Below are 25000 nucleotides of genomic sequence, written 5' to 3'. Positions count from 1 at the left end.
ATGTGTTTTTTAAAGCCATAATTGTGTTAAAATACTGTTTGATCTGTTTGCAGTGGTTACCATTTTACTATTGGCGTCAGTATGACTTATAAACATCATAATAATAATAATTAATGAAATGGAACCCACAACATTTAAAAACAAAAAGATACAACAAAATGCATCGTCTCCATTTTTGATTAATAGATAATAAGTGAGATTTTTTGACCAGTGAACTAGGAAATGTCCACAGAAATCTTCTCAATATTCTGAATTATGTTCAACATTAAAGGTCCTTTCACAGCGGACACGTAACGGAAAAGCGACGCGGAAAAGTGAATATTTTGTGTGCGAATAGTTTGCGTCAAAACCATTCACATCAGCCGCGACGCGAGTTTGCGAAATAGCGTCTTATAGGCAGAATAACGCTCACGGTGCCAGTGTCTGTTTTGGCAGAATACTGCCATCTAGTGGCAGCAGGTTTTCTTAGACAGCTGTGTGTGTGTGGATCGTGCAAGGCCAAACCGGCGAAATGAAAGTCTCAAAATCCAAAAGAATCAAACAGGATCGACTCGCAAACGAGTCAAAGAATGCACACGCGTCACCGGATCCACAAATGCACATCTTACTCGTTGCACGCACAAATTCTGACCTACAATAATACAGAATCGAAGTTTTGTATACACAACTATGTCTATTTGTACAAATCGCTGCACATTCATGTAATTCTGTATTTTGCACACACAAGTTAAAAGGATAATAAAACTAGGCCTGTCACGATAGCTACTTTTTGTTTCACGATATATCATCCCTTAAATAATTGTGATAAACGATATTATTGTAATTTTAAGACTATTTTATGCCACTGAATATATAATCCTAATAAAACAGTATATTAATGCAAGTAGACCTACACACTTTCAAATGACAACCTTTTAATTCTTTAGATCATGGAAATTAAGGGTAAAATATACATTATCCTAAATAGAAAAATTTATAAATAGTAAATAAACATTTTCCCTTGTGAAACGGCTTTAACTCTCGTCATTCTGCGTTGACATGTATATGTGCAACGGAACAGGGGATTGCGGCTTTGAAATCGAGTCCATTTGGGCTTATTCTTCCAAACTGTCAGTAGTTGTCAGGAAAACACTGTAACGCCTCAAATGGCGGCTTTTCTTCACCTGTCGATAACCGCTCTGTGTGTGAAGGAACTGCTCGAGAACCACTTTCACCTCGGTGAACGGAAAACATACAAGATGACGCACAATCGAGTAAAATATTGGTGACGTTCATTATCATGTAAACATAATGGGCAAAAATTATTGAGGTCATGTACATATATTGTGCGATATATCGATATATAGATTATTGCGACAGGCCTAAGTAAAACATGTCTGCAACATTTATCAAGGATAATTGTGCGTGCATTTATTAATCATTTTGAGTCTAAAATCATCCCATACGATAACTGCAAGTTAATCGATAAAGAATTGTAACTGAATTGTAATTTTTTGATACGACGGTCGTGGCATTTAATTTGGCTGTAGGCTGAAATTATATTCAACCTGCCAAAGTGGCTAGTGGGAGTGGCTGCCTTACCCGCCACAGCTGAAATCCACCCGCATTTGGCGGGCGTTAATGTCAAGCCCTGGTTATTACTATGGTAAGTAGTAATGTGTCAAGCCTTAAAAGAAAGCGTTCCTTTTTTTTAAAACATATTTTTGTCAGCATAAGCCCAGCTTGCCAGCGGTGAATTCCTCTATTAAAGGGTTAGTTCACCCAAAAATGAAAATTCTGTCATTAATTCCTCACCCTCATGTCGTTCGACACCCGTCAGACCTCCGTTCATCTTCGGAAAAGAAATGAAGATATTTTAGTGTAAATCTGATGGCTCTGAAAGGCCTCCATTGGCTCAATGGCACGGTTCACTCTCAAGACCCTTAAAAGGCACTAAAGACGTCGTTACAAAGTCCATCTCACTACAGTGGTTCTAAATTAACTTTATAAATCGGCGAGAATAGTTTTTGTGCGCAAAAAAACCCTAAATAACGACTTATATAGTGATGACCGATTTCAAAACAATGCATCATGAAGCTTTGAAGCGTTATGAATCAGTGAGTCGAATCATGATTCGGATCGCGTATCAAACCGACAAACTGCTGAAATTTGGCGATTTAAACTGCTGATTCGACTCACTGATTCATAACGCTTAGAAGCTTCATGATGCCGTGTTTTGAAATCGTCATCACTATGTAAGTCGTTATTTAGGGTTTTTTTGCGCACAAAAACTATTGTCGCCGATTCATAAAGTTATTGTAGAACCACTGTAGTGAGATGGACTTTGTAACGACGTCTTTAGTGCCTTTTAAGGGTCTTGAGAGTGAACCGTGCCATTGTGCCAATGGAGGCCTTTCATAGCCATCAGATTTACACTAAAATATCTTCATTTGTGTTCTGAGCTTTCCTGTAGCTCAAACAGTAACGCCAAGGTCATGGGTTCGATTCCCAGGGAAAGCAAGAATTGACAAAAAAAAAAAAGTACAAAAAAATGTGTACCTTGAATGCAATGTAAGTTGCTTTGGATAAAAGCGTCTGCCAAATGCATAAATGTAAATGTAAACGTAAATGTTCTGAAGATGAACGGAGGTCTGACGGGTGTCGAACGACATGAGGGTAAGTCATTAATGACAGAATTTTCATTTTTGGGTGAACTAACCCTTTAACTGTGTTTTCTCTCCCTCAGAACCTGAACCAGAATCCTCGCACCCTGCTGCCCAAGTTCTTCGGTTTGTACTGCGTTCAGTCCGGCGGGAAGAACATCCGTATCGTGGTGATGAACAACGTCCTGCCCCGCGCCATCCGCATGCACCTCAAGTTCGACCTGAAGGGCTCCACGTGCAAGCGGCGAGCGTCCAAGAAAGAGCGCGAGAAGTCCAGGCCCACTTTCAAAGACCTGGACTTCATGCAGGACGTTCAGGACGGACTCCTGCTGGACGTGGACACGTACAACGCCCTGGTCAAAACGCTCCAGAGAGACTGTCTGGTGAGTGTGTCTGTGCGGATGCGCTCGCTCACTGCCAGTGTTGGGGGGAACGCATTACGAGTAACTTGAGTTACGTAATAATATTACTTTTTCCAAGTAACTAGTAAAGTAACTCATTACTTTTCAAATTTACAACAAGTTACTTTTTCACATTAGTTTGACTGACAGCTCTCCTGCCCCCATGTTGAGAGTTAGTGCAGAGGCGTGTGTGTGAACATGAGGGTTATTGTAGTTCCAGACTAAATGTGAGCATTTATTTCTCTCACTTGCACAATAAAGATTCAGTTCTCCTCAAAATGAATAAAATCAGTCAAATGCAAAATCAGAGTACTATGCAAACCTCCAATAATTAAATGTTAAATAAAACAACTATTTTTATGCATTTATTCTACCTTTATATTTAATTTACCAATGTCTTGCTGCTGACCTTTGATGATGAAAATTACTACATTTTTTGTTTTTATTGGTAAAACTTTTTTCTCCTGCATCCTATTCTACCATTATCCAGAGCTGCGCCCTCTACTGTTCATGCGGGAGTTTGCATTTTTACCTCCGCCTGAGGCTTATTATTTCAATTTTGGTATGAAGAGGTCTTTACCGTTGCACAAAAATTTAACTTTTTTGTTATAAAAACAAAGCAAAAACAAGCCCAGCCCAGGTGAGAAAAAGTAACGCAAAAGTAACGTAACGCATTACTTTTCTTAAAAAGTAACTAAGTAACTCAATTAGTTACTTTTTAAGGGAGTAACGCAATATTGTAATGCATTACTTTTCACAGTAACTTTCCCCAACACTGCTTACTGGACAGATTGATTCTAAAGCTGTGGCATTTCTGTGCAGGTGTTGGAGAGTTTTAAGATCATGGACTACAGCTTGTTGTTGGGGGTTCATAATCTGGACCAGGCGGAGCGCGAGCAGCAGATGGAGGGGTCGCAGGGCAGCAGCGACGAGAAGAGGCCGACCGCTCAGCGAGCGCTTTACTCCACCGCCATGGAGTCCATTCAGGGAGGAGCCGCGTGCAGAGACTCCATAGACACTGAAGACACGTACGTGTGATGCTTTGGGTTCTGTTTTAGTAAAGATTAGCGGTGCACAGAAGTCAGACGTATGTCGGTTTTGGGATCGCGGTTCAATGCAAGTTCGGTGCAACAGGAAAAAGCAACAAATCCCCAATGCTAGATTTCTAGTGCAAATTACACCTAGCAGCATTTAGTCCCCTAAGGCCAAATTTACTAACAGCGTGCTCCAGCGCAAACCCTCTTTTGGCTTTACTCAGGATTAGGCATGTGCCGGTATCAAATTTTCATGTTGCCAGTCCTTCCAGAAAAATGTGGCTTTTTTTTGTGATTGTTGCGGGCAAAAATCCTTGATTATGTGGCACATTTTCTTAAAAAATGTGATGGAAAATGCGGGATATTTATGCAATTTTATGCGATAAAATTGCGGGAACTTGCAAAAACTGCGGATTGAAAAACTCTACATCACAGAAAGTGCTGGGAATATTTAAGTTCTCATCTTGTTTTATTGAAGACCTTAATAAACACATGGCTCAAATTTACAAAAAATTTAGCCAAGTTCTGTAGCTTTACAAAAGGAATATGCTACAACTTCTGAGAACATTTATAAATAACTTCCTGTTTTACAGAGGTAGCTATACAAAACAGGCATTTGAGTGCTTCCAATGCACAAAGTGCCATCTCTGAAAGGGTTAGTTCACCCAAAAATGTAAATTCTGTCATTAATGACTTCCCCTCATGTTCATCTTCGGAACACAAATGAAGATATTTTAGTGTAAATCTGATGGCTCTGAAAGGCCTCCATTGGCACAATGCACTTATACAAGACCCATAAAAAATACACAAATACACTCTCAAGACCCATAAAAGGTACTAAAGACGTCGTTACAAAGTCCATCTCACTACAGTGGTTCTACAATATGGGCGTCGGAACCATTGTATGTGGGTGGGACAAGACCCTCCCACTTTTTATGATCAATGATATTGGACCCACCCACGTTTATCGTCTCTAACATTCAGCACGTCTTTTTACCTACCCCTAATCGATAAACACTTATTATAAAAAACATTAGACACTTTATTTCCACTTTTCTAATATTTTCTTCATTTTTATTGAAAATAAATGCCTTTCCAATATGATTTGTGATGGGAAAACGGAGAAGATTGAGTTCGGCGAAAGGCAGACTCGAACCGCGGGTCGATTTGTGTCAAAACTAGATGCCGTGCGTCTTACCCCTACACTACTGCCACTCTCAATGATATGGCGAGTTCTGTAATTTTGTCTTTCCTAACTATACGTTTAGCAAGCAAAGCAGTATATTTGTACTTAATGTAATTGGCATCTACTCCAGTAAAAAATTTCTGAGGACCCACCCACATTTTTTTTGCTTCCGACGCCCATGTTCTACAATAACTTTATGAAACGATGAGAATAGTTTTTGTGCACAAAAAAACCCTAAATAACGACTTACATAGTGATGACCGATTTCAAAAAACAGCATGAAGCTTTGAAGCGTTATGAATCAGTGAGTCGATTCATGATTCGGATCACGTGCAAACTGCTGAAATACGTGACTTTGGCGATCCAAACCGCTGAATCGACTCACTGATTCATAACGCTCCGAACCGCTGAATCGACTCACTGATTCATAACGCTCCAAACCGCTGAATCGACTCACTGATTCATAACGCTCCAAACCGCTGAATCGACTCACTGATTCATAACGCTCCGAACCGCTGAATCGACTCACTGATTCATACCGCTTCAAACCGCTGAATCGACTCACTGATTCATACCGCTTCAAACCGCTGAATCGACTCACTGATTCATACCGCTTCAAACCGCTGAATCGACTCACTGATTCATACCGCTTCGACGCTTCATGATGCAGTGTTTTGAAATCGGTCAACACACCGGGAAACTGCTTTGCTTTGGTCTTTTGCTGTTATTTTTGTTGGCAAATGGGAATTTGCGTGCTTCATCATGGTTTCAACGATATCTATGGTTTCACCACGGGGTTTGCAGCTTTTCGATGTTGTTCACGTCAGGTAATTACGTCACTTCAAAACGTTCCCATGGCAACAGGGGGAAATGGCGGCTCTTGTGTGAAGTAAACAAACATTTTTCAACTTTCTGCTAATATATATGACTTTTTTGCAACGAAAATGCGGGGACTATAAAATCATACAAGCCCCGCATATTTTGCACGCGGAAATAGGCAATTTACGCCGCGAAAGTGAGGCGTATTTGAAAAAATGCGGCCCCTGCATAAATATGCAGACTTTGGCTGATTATGCATTAAATCATGCGATCGCATAATCACGTTTTTCTGGAGGGACTGTGTTGCGATTAATTGCTGAAGCTTTTATCACGGTATACAGTATTATCACGATATTGAAATTTGTTGCAAAAAAAGTGTTGTCATACTATAACATTTAACTTTCTTATAACAAAAAGAACCAAACATTTAAATACAATAAAGCAATACACAAAAATGTATAAAGTAAACAAATATTTAAAACAGATTAAAGTGCAAAAGAATTATAAAGAACAATAGGTAACACTTTACAATAATGTCTCACTAGTTAATGCATGAACATCAACAAAGAGCGAATCACTACATTTTTACAGTTATTCTTCTCTGATAATGTTAGTTAAAAAAGCAACTGTTAGTCAGTGTAAGCTCAGGTCCATTAAATAATACAGTTACAACTTTTGATATTAATAATGTGTAATTAAATGCTGAAATTTACATTTAACTAAGATTAATACACGTTTTAGAAGTATTTTTCATTGTCGGTTTGTTAATGAATGAACTAATGTTAAATAATGGAGCCTTATTGTAAAGTGTGTGATTGAACAACAGTCAGAACATATTCAAACAATATCTAGGGCATGTAATTTAGTCCAGATTAAAATATAAAATGTTTAAGTTTGAAAATGAATAGCCTTAAAGGCCTTTGCACACTGAGTCAGAAATTTTCGCATGCGTTTTTTCGTATTCGTGATCCGAAAAATTTGTCACGCACAGAGACCTTGCACACTGAGTCCGATGCGTATTAATGAATGCGTTACGAAAAAAAAAACGCCAAAAAATACAAAATGCCGTCTTCAAGTAGTGAGGATGATTTTTTTTTTGTCCACTCTCGTCTTAAAAAAGAGAAAGGGGAAATAAAGGGTCCATCATCCACTCCTGCGATCGCGTAGAGAGGAAGGAGAGCTCCACCTCCTTATCAAGGATCCGTGGGATTATCCAGACCGATTCAAAGTTTACTTTAGACTGTCAGTGGCTCAGTTTGTTGCTTTGCTAGCGATACTGGAGCCACATATTAAAAAGAAGACCACCAATCTCCGTGAATCAATTTATCCTGAACAAAGACTGGCAGTATGTCTCTCCGCACACACACACACACACACACACACACGGTTTACAGGGACTTGGTGAGCTATAATTATAGCTGTGATATAATAATATTAGCAGTATTTTTGATACAATAATATATAAGGGTATCTGAGCACTGGCGATTCATTCACCAGCATTGCCAGCAGTTTTAGGTTGGGCATCAGCACTGTAGATGGGAAAAACGGATGCGAAAAACGCAGAAAATCGAACCTGTTCCGGATTTTTTTTTTTGACAGACGAAAGTTTCGGAGGCAGTCTGCAAGCGTGATTGACATAACGTGAGGTCGAATTTATTTTTTGACGTGCGAAAATTTCGCATGTGAATTTCGGACTCAGTGTGCAAAGGCCTTAAGTCTTTAAGTATTAAGTGTTTGGTTTTGTTTACGAGAATTACTGGGGAAACGGCTGCACTTCTGCTGTTCTGTCAGCGCCCTCTGCTGTCAGAGAGTGAATGTGCGTCTCCTTCACTCGTTCCGCCATGTGCTCGGCTCCTTGGGTTTTGTTTACATCAGTGCGCGTTCCTCTTTGACGTATTGTTCATTTTAAACGGTTGATGGGTAAAGTATTCTTAAAATGCATTCTAAAAATCTGAATAATTCGTAAGAAATAATTATTCACGGTATTTTGAAGTGCCCACGATAACAATATTGTGCATGTTCATTATTGCGGTATATCGTATTAACGTTTACCAGCACATGTCTACTCAGGATTTACTAAAGACACGCAGGCCAGTCTTGCATGACTCATTTAAAGTAAGTGTACACAACTAGTTTTTAATTTGTACTGCAACTATACTACCAGTGAACTTATAGGTATATTGATTGTTTATTAGTCAAATACTTGCAGCACATTGTTTAGTGTATGAAAGCACACTTTGAAGTATACACTCGGTAAACCACTAGTTTAGTAGTTTTATACTTTTAAGGAAGTTTTCATTAAGTGAACATAACATCATACTTATCATTTACTATACTGTATATATATATATATATATATATATATATATATATATATATATATATATGTTATTTGTTATATGTTATATATATATATATATATATATATGCTCCTATTTAGGTATTCATTTTTGTACTTGATATACCTTTAGCTGTACTTTAACTCTTTTCATTTTAAAAACATGTTATTCTAGCTTCATGCTTCATCAAGACTTCATCCCCAAAGCTTCATGTCTAGTAAATTATACTTTTAAGTATATCTCGATCAAAAGATTGAGTTACAAGTATAGGCCAAGTATACTTGGACCTTTCTGCCAGTATAGGTCAAGTATACTTAAGTGCAATTTTAAGTATATTTCTGAGAAGTACATAAAAAGTAGACTGAATAAACTACTTTGTTTTTTTTGTTTAAAAAAAAAAAAGTATTCTAATAGCACACTTGAATAAACTTGTTTTTCGTAAGGGAACATACTGATATCCTGTGTTCTCTCTCTCTCTCTATCTCTCTCTCTCTCTCTCTCTCTCTCTCTCTCTCTCTCTCTCTCTCGCTGTAGGATGGGTGGGATCCCTGCAGTCAGTGGTAAAGGAGAGAGACTCCTGCTCTTCATAGGCATCATAGACATCCTGCAGTCCTACAGGTGACACACACACTCACACACACACACTTACAGCTATTTTCTACAATGCATTTGTCCATAATGCATATTTCAAATCTGCAGTGGATCTAAGATACAAGAGTCACGTTTTAAACAATTTATGTCCTAAACAGTATGCATGATTGCAATATAAAAGAGTATGGATGATATAAGCATTACAAATCCACCAGAAATATTATATCATGCACAACGTTTTATTAAAAATGTACTGAATGTTATGTGAAGCTTTTTAGGGTAATGAGCTTGTGCATGCAAACACAAGACAGATTCTGGATGGTTATATGTTATATAAAATATTATATTCACATCTGCCAGATTTACTTAAGTGCAGTTTTCAAATGCCACGTTCTGTTCTCTAAATCAGTCTAAAACACTAAATCCTGTTTTTCAAGTCACATGATCCATGACACACACATCCCAAATAAAAAATACTTCATTTTAATGCCCACGTTTTATAGAATAAAGCAAAGCTGTCAAGAAATGATTTCCGTACAAACATCAAACTTGCTTAAGATTAAATTGAAATGCATTTTTTATATATATTTTAAAGTTTATATTATATCATATTTAAGAGCTATTGGGGCTGTGGGACTATTTATTTTAAGCTAATTCGAGCTTTTTAAGGTTGTAGTTGTTGTTAAAACAAATGTTAAACTGTAAATAGATTAAAAAAGAACTGCCTACCTTTTAAGACTGAAATAATTCATTATCTGGGCATTTTTTTATTTTTATATGTATATATATTTTGGCAAAATTGGCAATGTTTTGAATTTTATATTATAAAATTTTATATTTTATATAATATTTTATATTATTTTTATTATATAAAATTAAATATCATATGTTCATTGTACCTTGTTGTTGATATTAAAAGTTATTATTAAAAAAAAATATATATATATATATTTTAATTGTCTACATTTTAAGATGCTTAATTAGGTAAATCTGGTAATTTATTTTTTGGCAGAATTGTTTTAAATACATTTGTGATATTTGTCTTTAAGCTAAATTGGCCTTTTTGAATTGTATTTTATATTGCATATGGATATTTATATTACATATAAGACTGTTTTCCTTTTATTATTATAATTTTGTTTCTATATTTTTATATTTTTATATTTATATATATATATATATATATATATATATATATATATATATATATATATATATATATATATATATATATATATATATATATATATATATATATATATATATATATGTGTGTGTGTGTGTGTGTGTGTGTGTGTGTGTGTGTGTGTGTGTGTTGTTATTATTATTATTATTATTTTAAATATTTGATTTTTATATTACATAAAAGACTGGCCTTTTATTATCTAATAAAAAATGTTTTGTAATTCAATAATTTTTTATTTTATAATTGTTTATTTTTTATGTTAAATATTTTTTTATTTTTATATGGATATTTAGATTACATATAATACTGGCCTTTTATTATTTTATTTTCTAAATAATTTTATATTTTTTTATTTTATAATTTGTTTTTTTTAAATGGATATTTATATTGCATATGAGACTGACCTTTTATTTTTTTATTTAATCTTTTTTTTAATAATTTTATCTTTTTTTATTTTAAATATTTGTTTTTTTATATGGATATTTATACAAATATCCATGTAAAATATAATATTTCCGTTGAGCTGATCTGCCTGCATTAGTGTGTGTTTGTGCTCTTATTGAGTGTGTGAATGGATCTCATAGAGCAGCTGGGATGAAACGCTCCGCTCTTTAATCTTCACTAGCGTTGGGGTTGTTTTATGTGCTCTTATGTAAGATTTCTGGAAAACTGCATTAAGTGGCAAAAACATAAATCCAAAGCTCTCCATCAGTCTGTGTTTGTGTGGATCTGTAAGCTGACGTGTGTGTGTGTGTGTGTGTGTGTGTCTCGTTCCTGCAGACTCATTAAGAAGCTGGAACACACGTGGAAGGCTCTGGTCCATGATGGGGTGAGAATCCTCTTACGCTTTTCCCATATTCCTCTCTCTTTAGTGTGTGATGCTGCTGTTTGAGTTCTTCTCTATATCTGTGTCAGTGTTTCTGAACTCCTGAAACGCCTCCATTGTAGTCTTGAGTTTTCTTCCAGGAACAAACACGTCACAATATTCCTCATTATAATAATTATAAAGTGCTTTTCAGAAGGCTTCATAGAGACAGGAACTAAACAGAGCGTTACTGACAGACTGGGAAGAGAGGAGCCGCAACAATGGAGAATATGAGGAAATAATCAACATTCAAGCAGGAAAACCAAAACAAAATCAATACTTTGTAAAAGATCATATTTTGTTCTCTTTAAAGGGTTAGTTCACCCAAAAATGTAAATTCTGTCATTAATTACTTACCCTCATGTCGATGGACACCCGTCAGACCTCCGTTCATCTTCGGACACAAATGAAGATATTTTGAGGCTCTGAAAGGCCTCCATTGGCTCAATGCACGGTTCACTCTCAAGACCCTTAAAAGACACTAAAGACGTCGTTACAAAGTCCATCTCACTACAGTGGCTCTACAATAACTTTATGGAGTGACGAGAATAGTTTTTGTGCGCAAAAAACCCCTAAATAACGACTTATATAGTGATGACCGATTTCAAAACAAGGCATCATGAAGCTTCGAAGCGTTATGAATCAGTGAGTCGATTCATGATTCAGATCGCGTGTCAAACCGCCAAACTGCTGAATCGACTCGCTGATTCATAACGCTTCGAAGCTTCATGATGGCTTGTTTTGAAATCGTCATCACTATATAAGTCGTTATTTAGGGTTTTTTGCGCACAAAAACTATTCTCGTCACTCCATAAAGTTATTGTAGAACCACTGTAGTGAGATGGACTTTGTAACGACGTCTTTAGTGTCTTTTAAGGGTCTTGAGAGTGAACCGTGCATTGAGCCAATGGAGGCCTTTCAGAGCATCAGATTTACACTAAAATATCTTCATTTGTGTTCTGAAGATGAACGGAGGTCTGACGGGTGTCCAACCACATGAGGGTAAGTAATTAATGACAGAATTTTCATTTTTGGGTGAACTAACCCTTTAATTTGTTGAAGTTAATATTGAATGTGGTAATCTCACGCTGTGGCCTCCTTGATTAATGCATGAGATGTGAGTGTGTGTGTGTGTGTGTGTGTGTGTGTGAGTCTGTGTGAGTGTGTGTGTGTGTGTGTGTGTGTGTGTCTGTCTGTGAGTCTCTGTGTGTGTGTGTGTGTGTGTGTGTGTGTGTGTGTGTGTGTGTGTGTGTGTGTGTCTGTGAGTCTCTGTGTGTGTGAGTGTGTCTGTGAGTCTGTGTGTGTGTGTGTGTGTGTGTGTGTGAGTGTGTGTGTGTGTGTGTGTGTGTGTGTGTGTGTGTGAGTGTGTCTGTGAGTCTGTGTGTGTGTGCGTGAGTGCACATGAGTGTGTGTGTGTGTGTGTGTGTGTGTGTGTGTGTGTGTGTGTGTGTGTGTGTGTGTGTGTGTGTGTGTGAGTCTGTGAGTCTGTGTGTGTGTGTGTGTGTGTGTGCGTGAGTGCACATGAGTGTGTGTGTGTGTGTGTGTGTGTGTGTGTGTCTGTGTGTGTGTGTGTGTGTGTGTGTGTGTGTGTGTGTGTGTGTGGATGTACTGGAGACTCACTGAGACAGTGGATAGACTTTGATAAGGATCACTTGTGTTTGGTTTCGCTTTAGATCTGCGTCTCTTTCCATTCGCTTTCCCACTTCTGTTTCTCTTTATTCATTTCGCTTCAGAAGTTGGAAAGTCTGTCATTTTCTCCCCGAATACTGCCACATGTTACCAGCAAATACTGTCTACTGTAAATACTGTAAATAAAGCAAATAATGTCTTCCTCCAAGAGACGCTTCATGCCTCAGAAAGCCGAATATTAGGATCTATTTTTTATTCTTATTAGATTCTCATTATTATAATATAGTAATTTTATTATAAATTGTAATATATAAAAAATAAAATATAAATATAATGATTTTTCATTTTATTCAGAATAAATTAAATGCAGTACAAGTAAGTAAGTAAGTAAGTAACATTTTAAGTGCTTTACACAATATAAAAACACAATCATCACTACCACAATGTTTAAATATGTATAATAAATATACAGTTTATGTTTAAAAAAAATGTTTGGTTCTTATGCAATAAGTAAAATAAATCAAATGAGCTTAATTGTCATGTAAATAATATAAGTCAAAGAATCTGACTTTTAAAATTAGACTTTTTAGATTAGGAAAATATACTAAAAATAATATAATATACTACCCGCCATACATTGTACAAGCAGATTGATAATAATATCCTGATCACAAATGACTGTGATTGGTCCATCCTTGCCCAGTTTCTGTGCCTCTTCGACGGCGTTCTGACGGATAATTTGACGCCGAGAAGCTTTAATAAGTGTTGGATTAAAACAAATCCCTGCGTGTGAATGGCCACTCGTCTCACATCTCTTCTGTCTCACAGGACACTGTCTCCGTCCACCGGCCCAACTTCTACGCTGACCGTTTCTTCAGGTTCATGAGCAGCAGTGTGTTCAAGAAAAGCACTTGTGAGTATTGACTGACTGAGTTACTGTACACTTCCCTTAAATAAGGAGCCATTGAATGTAGCCTGTAATGTAACGGTGGTTTCTCCAGCACTGAAGGCTTCTCCTGCTAAGAAGGGCCGTGTGGCTCTGAGCGTGGCCAAATTCAGCGGCCCCGGGGCGGCCTGGTCGGCCAGCCAGCTGCCCTCAGAGAGAGACCCCAACATCTACGATCTGAGAGGAGCGCGCAGCTTCCCCGTGCTGGAGAACGACGGTAACTTTCAGACTTTTTTTTCCTTATGTGTGTGCATTACGCTCACACTTTAGATTAGCCTCTTAACTGGCGCTCTTTTTTTGATCGCCTTTTTTTCATATCATATATTTTAGTAATTATCATAAATTAGGTATCATTCGAAAGCTTACAAACTCAAAATTCATCCTGTGAAAACCGTTTTGAAATTGCATTACCATGGAAACGGTACTTTAAATTATTCTAGCGGGCTCCTCCCCTAGTAGGCGGCGTCATGTTTCATATTACAACTACTTTATAATCAAAATCTTTTCTAATCTTGACAAACACATATCGTCGGAAAGGTCTGAGTCTCAAGGTTTCATATTTGGTGATCATTCTGTGATGGAAGTGTCATTTGGACAGAAATTTACAGGAAAATGCATCAAAAAACAATCAATGAAATTTGAATTACACCCGGTGGCTATTTTTGGTACTGCGCCGAAACAAAATCTCATGGGGACTTCAATTTTTGTGATATCAACTTCAAAATTGGAACACAACTTGGTTAGACATATGGCTTTGATTTTATAGTAATTTTAGATTAAAACAGTTTTGCTAAATATATATTTTGTATAAAATAAAAAATATTTAGTACAGTATTTTTTATTTACAGTAAATTTAAACTTCAATAACTTTTTCATAATTTCATATTTTCACTTCAGCAATAATCTGCAGAGTGTCTGCTTTAAACTTGGGTCTATATTCCAACGCATTCTTGAATTACAGCCCTTTAAGTTTGGATAGTGCATTTTCATGTGTATTCTCAAAAAGGGGGGTGACAGTTAAGGGGTTAAGGTCAAATTCTCACTATTAACTAAGACTTCTGCCTCAATAAACTCCTAATTTCTGCTTATTAATAGTTAGTAAGGTAGTTGTTAGTTTAGCTATTGGGTGATTAAAGGATGTAGAATATGCTCATGCCGAATAAGGCATTAATATGTGCTTTATAAATACTAATAATATCTGAGTAATAGGGATGCCACAATTCTCAATACAATATTGCACCGTTCGGTACGGCATTCACTGTTCAATACGCGCTTGTCAATTGCGTTTTTTTCGATTTTGCATTTAATTAATTATTTTTCTACAAATTCTATCATTTGCCTCCATACCAATACTGAACAACGCAACATACATTCACATCATACGAAATTTCATTATTTGCATGTGTTTTAAAGCCTTGCCGGTTAAACATTTCATTCACGTGCTCATGCGCGGTTTTAACATGCGCTTTTCCGAGCGCGCGCACTAAACGCCTGTCAAACACGCGATTACTGGACTAAGTAGTCGTCTTATTGCGCTAATACTGTCAAATACACACAAGGTTAACATAAACACAGTTGGTTATGTCTAAAGTGAAAGTAAAATCGGTGTGTGTCTGTATATTAGATGCACGGAGGTCTTACATTGACAGCAGCGCAGCCTATAGTGAACAAGCTGCCCTGAAAGTGACAGTTCACCTCTAAAATTGTGTCATTATTTACTCACTCTAATATTGTTCCAAACCTGTATTCATTTCTTGATGACAGAAATTTCATTTTTGAGTGAACTAAAGACAAAGAGAAAATCACTCACTGCTCTTCACTTCACTACTTATGCACTGATGTGCATTATCCTATTTTTTCATGCAAAAACGCAATTTTGACAGGATGAAACTTATAGCCAGGTGCAACTCATTTTCAGGAAAATATGGTAGTTGCTTTAAAAATGCTAAATAATCATATTTACTGTATGACATGATAACTGGACCCACTTTCTAAATTAAACATGCAACTAAATAATGAAGTCATGTGACCACAATGTAGCCTTCCTTATAAATCAAAGTAATAAAGTAATTAATAATGTTCTCAAAATGTTAGTACAAAAACAACTTTTTTAAATGTAACTAATTGTTTCAGGATGTTCAGAAAACGTTCAAACGTAACATTGGCTTAAGGTTTGCAGAATGATCAAATATGATTTAAACATTTAAAAAATATTTGTAAAAACCAGACATTTTAAATGTTCAGTAACTTAATGGGAACTTCAGCAAAAGCTTCTTCTTTTTAGCTGAGAGATTTGATTTTAAATGTAGCCAACCTCTGTAATTGTTTGTTCTTTTTTTCTTGTTTATTCTCTCAGGTCTGCCGTCCTGCACTCCTCCGTCGTTCGAGGAAGCGACCACAGCGTCTGTGGCCACGACCCTGTCCTCAAACACCTCCATATCTATCCCAGAACGCTCGCCGTCAGACACCACAGAACACCCGCGCTACAGGTCAACACCTTAAATCAGCTCATTTAACCCTCATCCTTCCCTCGGGTCATTTTGACCCGAAATTTTTTTTTTTAAGTTTGTGTTTATCGGAGTGGTCCAAGACCATAGTACTTTTCTCGCACTTGAACCACGAATGCACAAAAAAAATACTGTATTAGAGGAGTTTTGTGACCCTCGCCGGTCAATTTGACCCCCTTATGCTGCGTTCACACCAAACGCGAATTGAGCGTCAAAATCGCATCTACCGCATCAACATTTTTAATCCATTCGCGTGTCCACAGCGAATTGGACGCGCTGTAAATCGAGCGTTTGAAGCGAAATAGACGCGCGTTCAAGTCGCTCCAGGAGAAATATGTCATAAAACACCACTCTGCCTCTTTTCATTTTCATTAAAAACATATATTAAACATTAATAGCCACACAAATGTGGTCCAGGCTACTCCTACATTATCTTCACTGCATGTATATTTAAATATCCTAAAAAATAAAGTTATGAAACTTCTCGTTGCCCTCAGTCAAAACGATTTGACCGACAACAAATTATAGATTCATGAGAGCAAAGATTGGCCGTTAGATCCACACAAGACGAATTATATCATGTTTAACCACTACAGGACATCAGAGCCAGTGCCAGACGGCAGAAGAACTGGCTGAGGAAAGGCTGCTCTCGCTGGGGTTAATGAGCGCTGAGCACCGCTGATCCACTGGAGCTCACAACTCCACAAACACAAGATTATTATTTTTAAAATAGGCACTCTCTTTATAAATAAACCACAGATTTGAGCTTTAAACAACTACATTCTCACCTGAGAAAGTCTTATACTACTATTGTCACACAAAATGTAGTTTTTTTTTTAATTATGCAGGGTTTCTCATCACGTCACTTTATCATGTGACAGCAGCGAGCAGGCTCCTGATTGGTTAACGTGGCGCGAATTGACGCCAAAGTTCAAATTTTTCAACTCGTGCGTCAGACGCGAATTCGCAAAAAGCACCACTCACGCAAGACGCTCAATGCACGTCAAATTCACGTCATTTGCGCAAATGAGGCGGAATCGCGTCTATCGCGCCGCAGGACCTCCAGACACATGTCAACACGTCTTTCCGTTGACTTAACATTGAAATCACTCGCTCCTGACGCTCTATGGGCCCTATTTTAACGATCTGAAACGCAAGTGTCAAAACGCGAAGCGCAAGTAACTTTGTGGGCGGGTCTCGGCGCTGTTGCTATTTTCCCGGCGGGATAAATGGCTCGTGCGCCCGGCGCAAATCTAAAATGGGTTGGTCTGAAGTAGCTTCATTATTCATAGGTGTGGTTTGGGCGTAACGTGAATAAACCAATCCGAGCGTCATCCAACATTCCCTTTAAAAGCAGGTGCGCAAGTTCCATTATGGATTGCTATTATTATGGCGTAGCCTATTTACCAGGCGCACGCCAGGAGCGGTTCACAGCCGAGGAGACTGATGTTCTTGTAAGAGCAGTGAAAGACAGAGAAGTGAAGTTGTAATGTTGTACATTATGGTAAAGGTGATTTCACAGTCTTTTTTTTTTCAGTCTTTCAGTTTTTTCAGTTTTTCAGTCGATTTTTGTTCCTGGTTCTTGACGGACAAACCAATTTGTCAGATGTCCTTATATACATACATGTCTTGCCACTATTGGGCAAACAGGTCTTATCCTTAATTATTACAATTAGCCTGAATCATTTGTAAGCTAGATTTATGCCTATTTTTTCACATCTTGGCACACCACAATGATTTCCGTCATCTCATGTGTTAATATTTTTTTAGTGTAACAATTTATGATTTGCAAAAATAACTGTTGCATCTGTGTAGATTACATGAGCAAAGTGTATGCGCGTTGTGCACGCTATACATTATGGTCAAGCATGCGCCCTTAAAATAGCGTAATGAACAACGCGCAACGCGCCACTGACTTTAGACTAGGTTTTTTCTGGTCAGTGGCGCAATTGTTTAATGGAACAGCAAAATAGCACCAGGGATTGTTTGCGCCGGAACACGCCTCCTTTTTTGCGCTGAACCGCCCAGGGAGCGCAAGTGCATTCACTAGTTTAGCGACGTGCTTCTGTGGAGGGAAAAGCGCGCTTTGCGCGGGTGCAAAATAGGAATGACACATGCGTCGGTGTACAAAGTCAATTGCGCTGGGTGCAAGATAGGGCCCTATTTGCGTTAATGTGAATGCAGCATTAGGGATTAATGGAATGTGAGGAATGCTTCAGTTCACATAGGAAACCCTAAAAATGCTAAAACCTTAACAAAAAATGATTGTATAATGTCTACATATGTATCTGAATGCACTCTGAGGAGAAACTGACTTTAGGACCCAGCAGAACAGCTCATCTGCTCCATATAGAGCTATAAAGACATAAATATCATGTGAAATATCATCTTATATTATTATTTTTCCACAAGATGTCGGCAAAGACTCCCAATGGGAGATATTTTGAGCTCAAATTAAAGGGTTCTGCATGAAATTGTGAGTTATTTTGAATTAAGTTGAAAGAATGTGCTTAAATTATTATTTATTCATTGTTTATTGATAAAATCTAGTCATTTAAAGGTAAATAAAATAAAACAATAAAAAAAATCAACAAAAAGTGCATTCAAAAAAAGGAAAAAATATTATCAAAATTAAACGAAATAAGCTTTCTGGACAAAAAAATTTTTTAAGTACAATTTTGGGGGCATCGGGTCATTTTGACCCGTGAGGGAAGGATGAGTTTATCTCATTTTAAGTCATGAAATGAGAAAGCTCTTCTGAGAATATACAACTGTAACACTTTACCTGAAGCCTTTATTTACAAAGTTAAAATGCTTTATAATATTCACAGGTTCCTTGTTACATCTAATATTAGTTGTTTGTCATGTTTTTTTTAATGCGTTATACTTTCTAATGGTGTGAAAATGTATAGATAAGTATCGTAATGTATCAGAACTCAGGTTACAATTATTCATCAGATCCTACAATGCATTATAAGGTGTATTTAATGCATAATTAATGCATTAAAAAATACTTTTATAATGCATTAAAGTCTTACCACAACAACAAGCTTGCATATGAATACCTGTGGATATCTTTTGTTCACAGAAGACACACGCTGTCTATGAAAGACGGCGAGGGAAGGTGAGCTTCACTTGCATTGCTGTATTTTACACAGTGAAGTGTGTTAGTGGCCTGTAGTTGAGTGTGTTTGTTTTTCCGCAGGACACATGAAGTGGTGGACGTGCACGAGGAAGACCAGCAGACGATCACTGTGCAGGTGGAGGTGAAGAGAGAGAGAGAAGAGGAGGAGGAGGAGGAGGAGCCAGACGTCTCTCACACACAGTATGTGCAAACATTACCTCATTGCTTTACTAAACAGGGCAGATTAGCCTGAGAGCGCAATCCCATAAAAGCACAGATGGGAGTGGAAGGTTCAGCACGTGATCTACTGACAGTGAGCATAGTAAACATGCAATGTCTGCGTGTGTGTGTGTGTGTGTGATGGGTAGGTTTAGGGGTAGGGTTAGTTTCTATGTGTGTGTGTGTGTGATGGGTAGGTTTAGGGGTAGAGTTAGTATGTGTGTGTGGGCGTGTGTGTGTGATGGATAGGTTTAGGGGTATGTTTTGTGTGTGTGTGTGTGTGTGTGTGTGTGTGTGTGTGTGTGTGTGTGTGTGTGTGTTTGTGTGTGTGTGTGTGTGTGTGTGTGAGGTGGGTAGGTTTAGGGGTAGGGTTAGTGTAAAGGGAGAGAATATACAGTTTGTACAGTATAAAAACCATTACAGCTGTGGAGAGTCCCCTCAAAGATTGTGAACATGAAAGTAAAAAGTGTGTGTGCGTTTGTGTGAGTGTCCGTGCGTGTGCCCATGCATGCGTGTATGTGCAAGTTGTCTGTGTGTGTGCATTTGTGTGTGTCTGTGTGTGTCCATATGTGCGTGCGTGTGTCCTTGAATGTGTTTGTGTGTGTGTGTGTGTGTGTGTGTGCGTGTGTGTGTGCCCATGCATGCGTGTGTGTGTGTGTATATGTGTGCGTTCATGTTTGTGTGTCCGTGCGTGCATGTGTGCGTGTGTTTATGTGTGCGTGTGTTTGTGTGTGTGTGCAAGTTGTCTGTGTGTGTGCATTTGTGTGTGTCTGTGTGTGTGCGTGCGTGTCCATGCATGTGTGTGTGTGCGTGTTTGTGTGTGTGTGTACGTGTGTGTTTGTGTGTGTGCATTTGTGTGTGTATATGTGTGCGTTCATGTTTGTGTGTCCGTGTGTGCATGTGCGCGTGTGTATATGTGTGTGTGTGTGTGTGCGTGTGTGTGTGTGTGTGTGCGTGCGTGCATGCGTACGTGTGTTTGTGTGTATGCGTGTGTGTGCATGCATGTGTGTGTGTCCATGCGTGCATGTGTATGTGTGTGCATGCATGATTGTGTGTGTGTGCGTGTGTGTGTGTGTATGTGCATGCGTGTGTGTCCATGCGTGCATGTGTATGTGTGTGTGCATGCGTGTTTGTGCATGTGTGTATGTGTGTGTGCATATATGTTTGTGTGTGCGTGTGTATGTGTGTGTGTGTATGTGTGTGTGCGTGCATGTGTGCGTGTGTTTGTGTGTATGTCTGTGTGCATGCCTGTGTATGTGTGTGTGAGGGTGATCATCCTCTCAGGATTTATTTGGGGAAAATGACCAGATGTACTCTCTGACTGCATCATAATTCACATAATATTCACACACAGTACGCGAGATTAAGATTAATGCATCCATAATCATACACTGTAAATAGTATGCCAGAGGAATGTGTGTTGTTTATGGTGCGTTTATGAAAGAGCTGTTATTACCCACAAGCCCTGACCCCAGAAGAGGTGTGTGTTGTGATCCAGGTGTAGGATGTTTCCATACGGTCCGGCGGGATTTACTGCAGACCATCTGCTCCTCTGAGCTCAAACACTCACACTCTTCCGACACGTCGAGCTCTGTGTGGAAACCGCTTGCGTGGTTGTAAATATGATATTATATAAATGTGCAGAATATTATATTATATTACATATGTGTGTATGTGTTTTATATACAGCAGTGGCTAAAAGTGATGTCCAGAAGGGATATTTGTTTTTTATGATATTTTTAATACATTAATTATAAAAGAAAAACAAAACACTAAACATGGTTAAGATATTTATCTGACAAAATTATTTGGCAAACAGGAAACAATTAGGAAAAATCATACATAATCAGTTATTCATATTCCGGTTCTCTCTTGTTTGTTCATAATCTCTTTGTATGACAGCCTGGCCAAAAATGATGTTGGAATGATTGGACAATCATCACAAATACAACTATGCAATATGCTGTGACTATTTTTTCTTAGCAATATTTGTATTGATGTCAATTTTCCTCGGGTGGACACTGTAAATACACTCACCTAAAGGATTATTAGGAACACATACTAATACTGTGTTTGACCTTTCGCCTTCAGAACTGCCTTAATTCTACGTGGCATTGATTCAACAAGGTGCTGAAAGCATTCTTTAGAAATGTTGGCCCATATTGATAGGAGAGCATCTTGCAGTTGATGGAGATTTGTGGGATGCACATCCAGGGCACGAAGCTCCCGTTCCACCACATCCCAAAGATGCTCTATTGGGTTGAGATCTGGTGACTGTGGCGGCCATTTTAGTTCAGTGAACTCATTGTCATGTTCAAGAAACCAATTTTAAATGATTGGAGCTTTGTGACGGTGCATTATCCTGCTGGAAGTAGCCATCAGAGGATGGGGACATGGTGCTCATAAAGGGATGAACATGGTCAGAAACAATGCTCAGGTAGGCCGTGGCATTTAAACGATGCCCAATTGGCACTAAGGGGCCTAAAGTGTGCCAAGAAAACATCCCCCACACCATTACACCACCACCACCAGCCTGCACAGTGGGAACAAGGCATGACGGATCCATGTTCTCATTCTGTTTACGCCAAATTCTGACTCTACCATCTGAATGTCTCAACAGAAATCCAGACTCATCAGACCAGGCAACATTTTTCCAGTCTTCAACTGTCCAATTTTGGTGAGCTTGTGCAAATTGTCGCCTCTTTTTCCTATTTGTAGTGGAGATGAGTGGTACCCGGTGGGGTCTTCTGCTGTTGTAGCCCATCCGCCTCAAGGTTGTGTGTGTTGTGGCTTCACAAATGCTTTGCTGCATACCTCGGTTGTAACGAGTGGTTATTTCAGTCAAAGTTGCTCTTCTATCAGCTTGAATCAGTCGGCCCATTCTCCTCTGACCTCTAGCATCAACAAGGCATTTTCTCCCACAGGACTGCCGCATACTGGATGTTTTTCCCTTTTCACACCATTCTTTGTAAACCCTAGAAATGGTTGTGCGTGAAAATCCCAGTAACTGAGCAGATTGTGAAATACTCAGACCGGCCCGTCTGGCACCAACAACCATGCCACGCTCAAAATTGCTTAAATCCCCTTTCTTTCCCATTCTGACATTCAGTTTGGAGTTCAGGAGATTGTCTTGACCAGGACCAGACCCCTAAATGCATTGAAGCAACTGCCATGTGATTGGTTGATTAGATAATTGCATTAATGAGAAATTGAACAGGTGTTCCTAATAATCCTTTAGGTCGGTGTATATGGTGTATAACTGGTTGCTAGGGTGTTTTAGGTGGTTGCTAGGTGGTTTCGGACTGTCTGAAGTAAAATAAATCCATCCTCAGGTCGTTTATTAACTTGTTTTGTCAGCCGAACTCCTTTGAGCTAAACACTTTTTTGAAGATTTAAAGTCAATATTTCAACACATTTGCTTGGTCACAGTTCTTGGTTAATGGTCACACATCAGGTCGACAAATAAAATTAATTTCACACATATGAAAAGATTTGAGTTTTCAAAAGTTTGCCCTCATTTCTTGTTTTAGTGCATCACAGGAGACGGCGGCTCCTCCTCCAGCATCAGAGACTGATGACCTCGTCCCAGAAACACCCGCATCAGCACCCGTTACCGAGGAAACACTTCCCCCGGAAGCAGCTCCTCCACCAGAGGCCGGGACCCTGAAAGCGGCTGCGGCCCCTGAACCAGCAGAACAGACCCCGGAGCCGCCCTGCTCCAGCCCGAACACACAGCGTCCTGACGCGGGCCATCAGCTCTCAGAGACTCAGAGCCACGGGTCGCTGGACCAAGAGGTCGCAGCAACCACTGACATCTACTTCGTAAGTGTGATATTAAACTGCCTCTGACCCGTTAGTTAAATGAGTAATCAAGCTGTGATGTGTTTGAGGATCGGGTGTTGTGTCGGCTCAAATACGGGATCTACCGTGGGATTTACACCATCATGTCATGTTGAATTTACCCTCATCCTTCCCTCGGGTCATTTTGACCCGAAACTCATTTCATGTTTGTCTGAGTGGTCCAAGACCCTAGGACTTCTTCAACCACGAATACACAAAAAAATGGACTGGATTCAAGGAGTTTTGTGGTTGTAATAAAAAAAAAGGAACAAATCCTTCACTTGCGGGTCAATTTGACCCCCTTAGGAATGAATGGCATGTGAGGAATCCTTTAGTACTCATAGAAAAACCTTTTTATTTAAAGGCGTCATGAACTGGCTTTTTTTATTTTTTATACTGTTGTCTGAGGTCAACTTATGGTGTTTTGCGTGGTTTTTACATTCAGAAACGTGTGTATGAACATAATGAATAAGTAATGGACTATTTTCTGCCTTGGTTTTGAGGCTCTCTGAAAAATATTCGGATTTGATGGGCGTGCCGCACTGAAGACTTGGAAGTACACGCCCACGGCTAGGATTGGATAAGATTAGCATATTTAATGAGCTTCAGCTACCATCAGTCCATATGGGAATCGTCTGGGGGAAATGCTCAGAGGACCTTCAAAATATCAAACAAATACAATGATTAAATCTCACACACACACACACACACACACACACACACACACACACACACACACACACACAAACTCGCGGACACACACACACTCACTCACACACTCACTCACTCACTCACTCACTCACTCGTGCGGACACACACTCACTCACTCACTCACTCACTCGTGCGGACACACACTCACTCACTCACTCGCGCGGACACACACACACACACTCACTCACTCACTCACTCGCGCGGACACACACTCACTCACTCACTCACTCACTCGCGCGGACACACACTCACTCACTCACTCGCGCGGACACACACTAACTCACTCACTCACTCGCGCGGACACACACTCACTCACTCACTCGCACGGACACCCACTCACTCACGCGGACACACACTCACTCACTCACTCTCTCGCTCACTCACTCACTCACTCACTCACTCACTCACTCACTCACTCGCGCGGACACAAACTCACTCACTCACTCGAGCGGACATACACTCACTCACTCGCGCGGACACAAACTCACTCACTCACTCGCGCGGACACACAGTCACTCACTCGCGCGGACACACACTCACTCACTCGCGTGGACACACTCACTCACTCGCGCGGACACACACTCACTCACTCACTCACTCGCGCGGACACACACTCACTCACTCACTCGCGCGGACACACACACACTCACTCACTCGCGCGGACACACACTCACTCACTCGTGCGGACACACAGTCACTGACTCGCGCGGACACACACTCATTCACTCACTCGCGCGGACACACTCACTCACTCGCGCGGACACTCACTCACTCACTCACTCACTCGCGCGGACACACACTCACTCACTCACTCACTCACTCACTCGCGCGGACACACACTCACTCACTCGCGTGGACACACACTCACTCGCGCGGACACACACACACTCACTCACTCACTTGCGTGGACACACACTCACTCACTCGCGCGGACACACACACACACTCACTCACTCGCGCG

General features: G+C 39.3%; 1 protein-coding gene across 4 annotated transcripts in view; it reads left to right on the top strand.

Annotated features, from left to right (window-relative positions):
- Nucleotides 1-25000, top strand: part of pip5k1cb (phosphatidylinositol-4-phosphate 5-kinase, type I, gamma b) — an 86359-nt gene that overhangs the window by 49686 nt on the left and 11673 nt on the right. For 2 of the 4 annotated variants that reach the window (XM_079819687.1, XM_079819685.1), the window contains exons 7-16: nt 2726-3025; nt 3866-4071; nt 8956-9039; nt 10979-11027; nt 13521-13605; nt 13694-13855; nt 15995-16127; nt 19234-19269; nt 19351-19470; nt 23019-23310. In XM_079819687.1, coding sequence (XP_079675813.1) covers nt 2726-3025; nt 3866-4071; nt 8956-9039; nt 10979-11027; nt 13521-13605; nt 13694-13855; nt 15995-16127; nt 19234-19269; nt 19351-19470; nt 23019-23310 — 1467 coding nt within the window. The remainder of the gene's footprint in view (nt 1-2725; nt 3026-3865; nt 4072-8955; nt 9040-10978; nt 11028-13520; nt 13606-13693; nt 13856-15994; nt 16128-19233; nt 19270-19350; nt 19471-23018; nt 23311-25000) is intronic. The other 2 variants (XM_079819688.1, XM_079819686.1) reach the window with 1 other exon arrangement.

Source organism: Gobio gobio, assembly GCF_949357685.1.
Source record: "Gobio gobio genome assembly, chromosome: 6".
Lineage (NCBI taxonomy): Eukaryota > Metazoa > Chordata > Actinopteri > Cypriniformes > Gobionidae > Gobio > Gobio gobio.
Note: the sequence above shows the minus strand (reverse complement) of the source record. Positions and strands in the feature narration are given on the sequence as shown.